The following is a 12164-nucleotide window of genomic DNA, read 5'->3' as shown; positions in this document are numbered from 1 at the left end:
AATGCCAGTGCATGAATTTAAAAATTTTAAAATTATTATTTATTAACGAGCAAGTGATAAAACTTAAAGATATACGAGTACAATTTTTGGTAATGCAGACCAAATTTTCTTTCAAGAAAGTTTTAACTGAACTGGAGTTACAATTTCGAAATCAATAAAACAATGATTACTCGCGGTTAGAATTGCCGGAAAAAACTTCTTTCATGCAAAAGTGCTAAATAAAGAACTCACGATTATTGTTCAAATTAAGCATCTCGATACAGTAATGTCTACACAAGAACCCAGAGACTATAGCTATTATATTTAAGTCTAATTAGAGTTTAGATGCGAGTTTTACATTGAGCTGATCAAATTAGTGGAAATGATGGAAATGGCCCGTGACGAGCTGAACTGTCGACTGTATACATATACTGAGCGCGAAGAACTACTCGGCTGCCGAACTAAAAATTCCCCAAGGTTTAACCAGTTTTTGGGGAATACTTTCTCAATGTCAAGGGATTGTGCAAAACGAAATATTGAAGTTTATATGGGACCTTAAAAAGAGCACAAATAATTGCGACCATCAATTACAATATAATTATTATCCAATATGCCGTACGTAAATATTTATATGTTTGCAGAAGACGGTCATGACTAAAATAAAATAAAGTTTTCAACAAATAAACTATTTAACGCATTTCCACAAATAAACTATAAGTTTGAACTATGCTGCGAGATTAATTGTCAGATTACAATTATGAAATGTTCACACATAAAGGGTAGTTCCAGGGAGATGCAGATTATAGACAGCAATTATTTGTAATATTTTAATTTTTTTAATTTTTATATTTTTTTAAATTTTTTTTCAGTCGATTGATACTACAGGTTTTGACAAACTTAGTGGTGAGGCAATACTTAGTTGAACAACAAAAAAGTGAGCGAAACCTTTTATGAAAACGGCCGTTCTGCAGGATCTTTTGATTAACATATTTTCACTTAATCGGAGACGTGAACAATCTAATAATAAAAAAAGGAATAAAACAAGAATCGATGGATCCACAACGAGTGCTCAGGACACAATATCTGACGAAACAACGAGGTCAAAAAAGGCCGACATAATTCCAGAGCTGAAGGATGATATCGTACGTGAACTATGGTGCTTGGTAAGTCATGGGAAATTTCGATGAAAAAAATCAGTTTCCTCGAATTTTGTTGTGTATTATTTATAAAATAATATGCGCGGTATTATTGACTCACCCTATCTGTGGTACCTGTTGACTCTCCATATTGAACTCATTTATTTTAAGTGATGTTGGTCCTGTCACAAGTTCGTGATATATGTAGATACATATGTATTTACAAATATAAGTTTACTTGTATACACATACATTTTGGTACGTGTATGTAGAATATCACACAAAATAATACAATAAATAGGTTTAGATCTGCACCATCGCAATGGTAACTTACAACAATGGTATCGGCAATAACAACTATGGACATGGAAGTTATGCGTGTTTCATTTACATACATACATATATTATACATACATATGTACATAGTTACAATATAACAATGATGGTGACAGAAACTCATGTTGATCTACAATGGGTGTTCAAAAAGAAGAGTGAAACTACATAATGTGTACATATGCATACATCTTACATGCACACAAACATATGTATGTGTGTGCCCAGTTACTTTTTTTTTTGCTTTTTTGTGTAATTGCTTTGAAATAATTTCATATAAATTTTATAACTTCATCCACTATACATTAGCAGGAAGGTGTTTAGTATTTTAATATATTTCAGAGCATAAACATTAAACCAATTTCGTGTTGCGTGTTTCATTGAAAATGAAATATATATATTTATGTACATACATACATACATTCTAAAAAACGTCAAAAAACGCTATTTTTTAAGTAATGCAAGTTGCAAGATGGTGTTAAAGTTCTCTGCTGCGTTATTAGTTTTGCAATTGTTGTGCGTCAACGGTCAGCGTATCAATGTTTTACTTGACCAGGGACCCATAATGGGGGTAAGCGCACGTATTTTAATACATACATACATACATATGTATGTATGTATATTTTGTAATTTATTTACACCGTTCTTGTTTTTTGTTATCACGCAGCTGAAAATATTTCCGGACAGCTCACGGACCGCTGTATATGCATTCCTTGGGGTGCCATATGCACAACCACCTATCGCCGAACTACGCTTCGCGGTAATATAATTTCGTACATAAACAATTAAATGTACATACATATGTATGTATATGTACTCCACTGATATAAATTTGTTTAAAATTTTGTGTTTGGAAACTCAGCATTCGGTTTATAACGCATCAGTTATTACCAATTAGATCTATTAACTACATAAGTAAATACATACATATGTATATACAATTGTATGTACATATATATGTTTGAGTGTAGACTCTAGTAGAACACACAGTGCGTCACAAAAGTACATAATCATTTAAGCTATTATTTCCTTTGAATTTTTCATTAAAATTGTCATGAAATGGAAACTATTTTAATACAATTTACTAAACTGTCGTAAAAGAATTAACAAAATATTTATCTACTAAAGTATGAATCTTAGCGCCATGATCTCAACTTCTTACTTGGTCGATATTGGTTATGCCCGCATATACAATATTATTGAAAATAAACTCTGAATTTAAAATTGCTAATTCGTCTACAAAAAATGTTAAAAATAATGACTTAGAACTTCAGCTTCCAATTATTGGTTTTTGATTTTTGTGTTCTCTCAAGTAATTGTAAATTCATTTGAAATGTACTTATAAATTTGAATGCGTAAGGCCTTTTATATATTTTTATTTATTTTGTAAATAAAGCCCCCTTTAGCACACAAAGGTTGGGATCGGACTTTACTGGCTATGAATATGCGCCCTCTTTGCCCACAACCCTCAAATACAATATATGACGAAAAACCAGATGGGACCTTACCCATAGAGGTTACAACGGATGAAGATTGTTTATATTTGAACATTTGGGTGTCCGAGGTATGTTTGTGTTTGTATTGCCACATTAAATAGTATACGTGTGATACTGTGATATAATATTCACAAACACATTAGCGTGATCTAAATTTATATGAACATAGTTGAATCAGGAACATTTTTATGGGGATATTTGGTTTCTTTCAAAGGGTATGTTGTCTGAATTTTTATTTGTGGTATTTTTTATATACAATAAAAGTAAATATTATAACACATATTATTTTTATTTATAGGTATATATGTATATTATTTTATTTATGTTTAAAATACACAGTTTCCCATTTCGCACTGATCTCACGCATGATGATATTGATACGAAATGAAAGAAGAAAGTCGTGGCAATTGCACAAAAATCTGTGATATAATATTCACAAACACATTAGCGTGATCTAAATTTATATGAACATAGTTGAATCAGGAACATTTTTATGGGGATATTTGGTTTCTTTCAAAGGGTATGTTGTCTGAATTTTTATTTGTTTTATTTTTTATATACAATATAAGTAAATATTATAACACATATTATTTTTATTTATATATATGTATGTTATTTTATATATGTTTAAAATACACAGTTACCCATTTCGCACTGATCTCACGCATGATGATATTGATGCCAAATGAAAGAAGAAAGTCATGGCAATTGCACAAAAATCATACATTAAAATATTTCTGAAGAAAAATTACAGAAAATTAAAATTTAAAATGACAAACTCCAAATGGTTGCAGATTCCAAGTTAACCAACCATGGCTTTGAATATAGGGCAACGCGCTCTAGCTAGTGAAAACACTTTCATTGAAGAAGATATGTTAAATTCTCAATTTGTTTTTTGTTCGTGTTCTTCTGTTTTTGATGTTGTTCTTCTTCTTCGCAAATGTATTATAAAATTACCAGATTCTTTTTGCGTTCAGCGTTTGAATGTTCATCCTATAGAGGGATAAACATATGAGTGTGAAAAGACATTTTTACTCACCTTTAATAATGTTTTCTCATAGTAATCAAGCTGTAAGCAATTATATATAAAATGAAGTCCAAAGCATATAATACTGAGCTAAAATAGAAACGACAGGTGCTCTGTTCTGATAACTTCGAGTTTATTTATTCAAAATAGCCCGCTCTGGCCTCGATACACTGTTTCGCGCGATCTAAAAACGTTTCGAAAGAGTGTTTCAGGTCATTGACCGGAATGTCCTTCAGGATGTCGGTACAAGCCTTTTGGATGGCTTCTACGGACGCAAAACGTTCACCTTTCATGACCAAATGCAATTATTGGAATAATTAGAAGGGTAGCCATATCAGGTGAATACGGTGAATGGTTGATGGTTAAAATGCGATTTCTAGTCAAAAAAACAGTCACAAGTGGATCGATGAGATGGTGCATTATCATGCAATAAGCGCCAGCTTCCTCCTTCGCGTATTCAGGGCGAATTCGACGTATGCGATGCAACAAACGCTTCAAAACGCCGAGCTAGAAAATTGCATTCCATGAATTTCAACGATGATCTCGGATCATTTTTGATAAATTTACGAACAATTTCGATGGACTTTTCGGTGATTACTGATTTTGGGCGGCCTGTATGTTCATTTGTCATTTATGTCCTTACAACCATCTCCGAAACGTGAACTGGCACGAGATAGACAATCATCGCCACAAACTATTTTCATTAATTGAAATGTTTCGGTAAACGTTTGCCGATTTTAAAACAAAATTTGATATAAGCTCTTTGTTCGAAACTCATTTTTGTACCAATGAGAGAAACATATTGACACTTTAGACGGTATAACTGCGCTTCCACTGAACCGAATATCACTAAGTTTTCACCATCATTAAAAAGATGGCGCCATTAAAAACATTTTTATCACGTCAGTCTTGTTTATTTTGCCCTTCACACTTGTACATACGTATACATAGATGTGGTGTCAGGTACAGTAAAGATTGACCATCCAAACGTCTGTCCTGCCTAATTTTTTAACACAGAAAAACCTGAAAATGCATTGTTTTTTTCAAGTGTCCTGCCCATGCCCGTATTTTATTGGGCATTTAAAAATACACGGCGGCAGCTCTTTACTGATCAAAGCTTACACTTTTATCGATATATTACCATTTTCGTGAATGCTGCGACCGATTGATAATTTTTGATAACTTTTCTTTGTTGTGCATTTTCTTCCATATAAAAAAATATAATATGCATCAACACTTTTTCTATAAATTTTAATTGGAAAGCTTGAATTTCTGATGAAACAAAGTTTAAGATTTCGATTTATATGGTTTTTGCGCTATATCTTTTTAAAAAATTAACAAGAATTGAACAAATAAAAGGGGCTGCTGTTATTTTCACAAGCAGTGTATCTTTTGTTATAATTCTGTAAAAGGATTAATACCAATGAATAAAGTGTTATATCTTATTTAAGTTATTATTTAGTTTATGTTTAAAATTGGATGAAGAAATATATATGTACATATATAAATTTTTATTATTTTTATATCACATAATTACATATTTGACAATTTGGTCCTCATTTTCGATTCATTTTTATGGTCACTGTAATTGTATACCATATAATCGGCATCAGTGAACAAAACCAGTAATTGTCCTAGAGCTGGAGGGTTGCAGTTGGTGTGGTACGGTCTTAGAACATAAAATTCGGGTTTAAATACATACAGTCAATGTCAAAAGAAAGTGTACAAACGTGAAATGTAATAATAAGGGCTTTCTTTATACGTTTGCTGGGTAATTTTAAAAAACATTTTATATTTTTTTTAAATGATATTTCATATCATAAGAATTTATGGAAAAACAAAAACAAAATTCTTACAACAGAAAAAGTTGTGAACTAAAAATCGAAAATACTTCATATATTAGGTGCCAAAAGAAAGTGTACAAATCATCGACCACATGTTTGCCAGATAACGGACTTGGAAAAGAACCGTTACATAGTTGCGTCTATTGTGAGAGTCATCGTATACGATTCATTTAAAGTCTTCGCTTAGTCGTAATCGGTAGTTGCTTTGAAAAAAAAAAAAAAAATCGCAATAAAAAAACAAACGTCTTTGGATATGCGGGAGCTTGTGATAAAATATCACAAGGAAGGCAAAACCTTGCGCGAAATCGGTGGTATTATTAACAGAAGCCATAATACTGTGAAAAAAATTATTGAGAAGAAACAAAAGTATGGCAAGCTGGAAAATCGTCCAAAATCCGGCAGACCAAGGCGACTAAATGTTGCTGAAATAAGGTCGGTTGTGAGAAGTGTGAAAATAAATCCGTCAGAAAGTGCTATAAAATTGTCCAAAAATATTTCACAAACGTCTGGAAAGCCGGTTAGTGCTAGCCCAATTCGTCGAGCATTGTATGCGAACGGTCTCTATGGGCGAGTTCCGCGGAAAAAACCTCTTATCTCGAAAACCAATCCAATAAAGCGATTAAACTTTGCTAAAAATTACCAGTATAACGGCGTTTCATTTTGGAATAACGTACTATTTAGCGACGAAAGCAAATTTGAGGTGTTCGGCAAGAAAAAAGCAACAAAAATTTGGCGAACCAGAAATACGGCACTTGCAGAAGGTAATGTAGTATCCACTGTGAAGCATGGGGGTGGCTCAGTGATGGTATGGGGGTGTATGGCCGCTGGCGGGGTAGGTAATTTGACATTCATAGAAAGCACTATGAATAAAATAGACTATCTCAACATATTGAAGAATAACCTGCGCCCTAGTGTCGAAAAATTGAGCTTGGATCGGTGTTGGGTATTTCAACAAGACAACGACCCTAAGCACACTACGAAAGTTGTCAAAGAATGGATGCTATATCACGTACCCAAGCAATTAGATCACCCTCCCCAGTCACCGGACCTTAACCCCATTGAGCATCTGTGGGAGCACCTAGACAGACAAATCCGAAAAAAACCATTACTAGTAAGGATATGTTCAAAGCCGCGATTTGTGAACAATGGCAGAAAATTGCACCAGAAGTAACTGCAAACCTTGTTAATTCTATGCCACGACGTTTGCAAGCAGTGATAAAGGCAAATGGAAAGCATACAAATTACTGAATATGCACTCTGCTCTTCTGTACACTTTCATTTGACGCCTAAACTATGAAGTAGAGTAGAATGGGGTAAGATAGGTATGGGGGCACAATAGGTAGGTGGGGTTTTCGGCGCACTGTTTTCGCAGAGATCACTCGTCTTATGTGAATTGAATACGGGGTGGGGAACAACGTTCGCGACTGTCATTTCTGCCGTCACCATTGATTAGTTATCCTAGTTCTGGCGTCGTTTAGTTTTTTGTGAGCTTTCCTCCGACATAGCATTTTTTTTATTCTACGGTGCAGTGCATTTAATGTAAGTAAATATTTGTCAGGTGAGTTTTATTTTACGTAGAAAATAATGCTGAACACGAATAATGTGTCAGTTTTTTGATATTTTTGTTTTTTAAAAAAATATCGACACTAACATAAATCATGTGCTTGGGGGCACTATAGGTCAGCCGTCTGGGGGCATTATAAGTCACTACTTTTAATGGAATAAAATAAATTTTAATTGTTTTTGCAGCAAAATGGTGCATAATTATGTGCGAAAAACGCCGAAACGAAGTGAAGAGGACGTAAAAAACGCAATCGCGGCAGTCCGAGATCGCGCTAGTGTTCGATCAGCCTCTAAACAATTTAAAATTCCGTTCGAAACATTACGTGCTTGCGTGATGAATTAAAGAAAAATTCCTAACTTTTATAACATGTGCAGTGTTCATACTCTATAAATAAAAGTTAAAACGTTAATTTCCAAGCCATGTACATTGTTCTTTTCCCCTCACATATAGTGACCTATCGTGCCCCCCGATTTTGAAAATATCGAAAAAAGTACCTTTGCCTTATTGAATGCAGCTTCCAAAATATTTAGCCAAACATAAGTCAGTATAACCAAAATGTTAGCAGATAAATAACCTTTCAAAGTCTTGCTTATTTTTCAAAATCCATGCAAAAACACCGTAGCAAGAGCTCTCCAAAAAAAAATGACCTATCTTACCCCATTCTACTCTATATAAGATTTTTCGTTCATAACTTTTTTCGTTGTAATAATTTGGTTTATGTTTTTGTATAAACTCGAATAGTATTAAATATGAATTAAAAAAATATAATATGTCTCTTTGTATCACCCATCAAAGTATTGAATAAAGCTAATATTAATACATTCCAAGTTTGTACACTTTCTTTTGACATTGACTGTATGTAGAACAGGACCAATTTCGATACATATATAGTGATACATTCTAATATAAAGGAACTTTTTTGCTATCATAAAAGTTTATTATAAAAAATTCACTATATTTGGGAATCACATATTATACATATTTTACGTACCTGCTTTTACCTATTGGTTGAAGGTGGCGGCGCTAAAAAACTTGATTCCTTCACACAGCTTGTTTGCTTCAAATGTTATTGCAATACCCACAATAGCACTCTTAGCACAATATTAAGTAAAGTTTTTTGTATAATTATGAGCCAATGTGATCTTTCTGCTTTAAGACTGAAAATACTGGCAAGAGAGCTGTACTGGCAATTATCACCGGAGAGGATATGGTATACGATTGGTCTCAAAATCGTGTATCTGGCGTAGATTTTGCCCTAGAGGATGTTGTCGTGGTCTCTATACAATATCGAAGTAGCATATTTGGCTGGATAGCTACAGATAATGGAGTGTTATCAGGAAATTTTGGCCTGCAAGATCAACGGCTAGCACTTCTTTGGATAAAACGCAATATAAAACATTTTGGAGGAGATCCAGATCGAATAACACTGCTGGGGCATGGCTCAAGTGGTGCGCCTTGCGCTCTAGCTCATGCGCTCATAAAACCAGCTGATGAACCGAAACTTTTCTCTAGGCTAATACTTATGTCTAGCGGTGATTTAATAGAATCTTTAAAGACTGCATCACCAATAGTGGAAGCTTCGAATGTGCTAATTACCAAGCTGGGTTGCCAATTCGAAAAACCAAACATCCAAATTATACATTGTCTGAGGTTAAAAAGCGTCAGTGATCTTCTGAATGCCTTTGAGAGTATATATGATCATGGCAATGGTACTTACCACATTGGGCCTATCTTACCAATGGCTTTCGAGGATTTCTTAGAAAATCGAACCATATCACATGCACTGCCTCCCATCCTCATCGGCATAACATCTAATGAGGGCGCTTTTGTAGAACAGCGGTGGTTAAATTTAGCACGCGAAGGCTATAGGGCAATTCGCCATTATGTGAATTATACTTTGGTACCAAGTATTTTACGAAGGTTCAATGAAAAATTAAGATCTAAAGCGAAATACGCTCTAAATTGGTTCTATTTTAGTGGAGAGGCTAGTGATAGTGTCAAACACCTTTTATATAAAATGCAACGACTTATATCTGAGTATTTTTTCGAAATACCTTTCTACCGAACACTCAACATCCTGAACTCTAAAGATTCTAGGAATGCTTCGCCAGTATCACCAGTATATGCATATGTTTTCGATACCTCGAACTCCATGGACATCCGTGGAAAAGTAAACTTGTTCGGCGGCGCATCCCATACATCAGACTTACTTTTGCTGCTTGGACCCAGCATATTTCAGCAAATATGTAGAAGGCGCTTATCTATAGAGGAAGATCGCCTTTCTCGAAAATTTCGAAATATTCTTATAAACTTCATAAAAAGTGAAATAACCAAACCTACTCTCGTTTATAAGCCAAACGATTGGCTGCCATATACAAAAGAGCACCAATTCATTTATTACATTGGCGAGACAGATAAAGATAATCAATTGGAAAAAAGTGTTCATTATTTTTCAAATTTTGATAGAAACGCAAATGAAATTAATAAAATGTTGCAAGTTGTTAAAGAAATTCCAGAGAATGGTTTCTCGAGGATGAATCGGAATAATAATGTAAGGATCGATAATAGCCAAACGAAGTTCTATTTAACGAACAGAACAGATAACGTATATGCTTTGCACTTAAGACGAGTGCACGACTTTTGGCACATTTTTATTCCGAATACATCAATCTACGATGACCAAAGTGATAATGATAACATTAACGTCCCATTAGGTCGGCGGAATAAATTAAAGGAAGCTACAGCTGACGCAGTTCGATACCGAAAGGGATTCTTTGTTCTATTAAGTCTCATTGCAGCTCTTTTAGCTATTTTAGCACTCTGCGTGTATGTTCTTCATCGGGATCAGATTCGTGACCGATCACACACATCGGTACTGCGGTTATGACGACGATGGATTCAGAAACCCATGTGGTTTCGAACAATCCTTACGTCAATTATAGACAACAATAATAGCCACAAGTCCGAAAACTTCTCTTTTACTAACAGGGGTCACGAATCCTCAAGAGATATAACAAAACGTGGGAAGGAAAGCGGGGACAACCAGTTCGATGGGTGTGAGAAGGAAGACGTCTTGAGAAATAAAACTGACAACAATCAACCAAAATATACAATTAAACATTGGCAATATGAACTGACTTGCGATAAATTTTAATTTTTATATTAAACCATTAAGTCATTAAGTTATAATAATTCTGCCTTTACATGAATATATTTGTATAACTTTTAGTATATTAACTTTTCAAAAAGTACTTCAGAGGGTTTCAGTAACACTGAATATTTTCTGTTTAAATATAAGCGCTTTGCTTTAAACTCGAATTTTAAAAGATAGATACTGGAAATTGTTATTTCTTCTCATAATTATTAATGCAGGTTTCTTGGAAATATATGTACTATAGCACCCTATACATATTGTGTGAACATTTATGTTAATTAAAATTAAAAAGTAAATGTAAATAGTTGAAAAAAAAGTCAAAATGTATAATGTATGTCTCAAGATTGAGACTTAAAAGCTCATCTACTTAAAATTATCTGATAGCACTAGCTTACAGCCCAAAACCCAAGAACCAGATCATCCAAATCCTATGTAAAATTGGTCGCTGAGTTTGAAAATCGATATAATTTTTTTTTCTGCAGTGTGGTTTTCGAGACATTGCCCATTAACGGTTTTGGATTAATAAAAACAAGTAAGATCATAAACATTTCTGGTATATGGCGAATCCGTTAACCGATTCAAATATAAACGAAATCAAATCTAAAGTACATAAAAAATCAATAAAATGTTTGTCAGAAATTACTGCGTGTTCATACAAGGTTCTGATGATCAACGGAAACTTGACATTATGCACAATAACACCCTGCTCCACACCATTACTAAATAAAGTATTAATTTTCGCCGCAGTCATATAGAAATTTAAGTGTGGACTTATACTGTTTCTTGTACTTTATTATAGTAAAAAAAAAATCAAGAAAGAATACTCCAACTTTGTCTAATCTTCTGGAAGTTAATGCGTTTGAAAAACATTGAAAATCAAATATACTCGTATGTACTTCTATTGAGTGTAGTTTTATTAATTTTTTTCGTTTGGATTTATTTCTAGTTTTATGGTTACAATGGCTTAAGTCGTATAATACAATAGACGTACGTATTAAAATTGGCCTAACTAATAATTACCATATAGGCTATAGTACGAGTAAAAGAGGGGCAACTATAATCGCACATTTGCCCCACACTCTGAATTCATACCGTTGAAAACTACAAATTTTACCTAAAGAATCTGCCTTTTGTAGCTTGGAGTTTTCATTTTATGACGCCCTTTGTAATGGTCAAGTGGGTAAATTCACGATTTTCCGCTAATTACTATTAATTTGCTATAATAAATTCAACGAATTGCGAATGGGTTTTTAATGCTATTCTTTTGAGGCATCAACTCAATTTGTGTGGTATTCGATTTTGCAGGTTTAGGCCAGGTTAATTGAGGTTGTTATTATCAAAGGAAGACCAGTTTTATAGTTTTAAGGGGCAGCTTTTTTATTCCGGAAATGCATCCGAAAAAGTTTCAGATTATATTTTGTAAACGCTTCATGTACGAACTGAACGAGATAACTGAACCTTTGTCATATGAACTACAATGGACTTTTCAAACAAAGTGAAATTGAATTAAGGTTAAAGGCCATGCAAGAGATGGAAATGGTTTCCAAGTGTTATAATGTCATGGCCTTTAAGCTTTCAATAAAAAGTGAAATAAACTATGCGTAAGGTCTTTGAAAAATGTACGGATAAAT

General features: G+C 33.7%; 1 protein-coding gene across 1 annotated transcript; it reads left to right on the top strand.

The window, feature by feature from the left end:
* Positions 1–1798: 1798 nt before the first annotated feature.
* Positions 1799–10924, top strand: LOC128867346 (carboxylesterase 1C). Its single transcript, XM_054108495.1, has 4 exons — positions 1799–2019; positions 2116–2208; positions 2845–3012; positions 8536–10924. Exons 1-4 carry the CDS (start codon positions 1852–1854, stop codon positions 10264–10266), a joined length of 2160 nt encoding a protein of 719 aa, XP_053964470.1. The 5' UTR covers positions 1799–1851; the 3' UTR covers positions 10267–10924.
* The last annotated feature ends 1240 nt before the right edge of the window (positions 10925–12164 follow it).

This window comes from Anastrepha ludens, chromosome 6 (assembly GCF_028408465.1).
Source record: "Anastrepha ludens isolate Willacy chromosome 6, idAnaLude1.1, whole genome shotgun sequence".
Lineage (NCBI taxonomy): Eukaryota > Metazoa > Arthropoda > Insecta > Diptera > Tephritidae > Anastrepha > Anastrepha ludens.
This window is presented reverse-complemented; position numbering and strand designations above follow the sequence as displayed.

What these genes read in the sequence shown, in the direction of transcription:
- LOC128867346 (XM_054108495.1), top strand. Translation starts at nt 1,852, where the DNA reads ATGTACATACATACATACATTCTAAAAAACGTCAAAAAACGCTATTTT. An exon ending in ACCAGGGACCCATAATGGGG is followed by an intron (nt 2,020 to 2,115) that starts GTAAGCGCACGT and finishes GTTATCACGCAG; the next exon opens with CTGAAAATATTTCCGGACAG. An exon ending in TGAACATTTGGGTGTCCGAG is followed by an intron (nt 3,013 to 8,535) that starts GTATGTTTGTGT and finishes TTCTGCTTTAAG; the next exon opens with ACTGAAAATACTGGCAAGAG.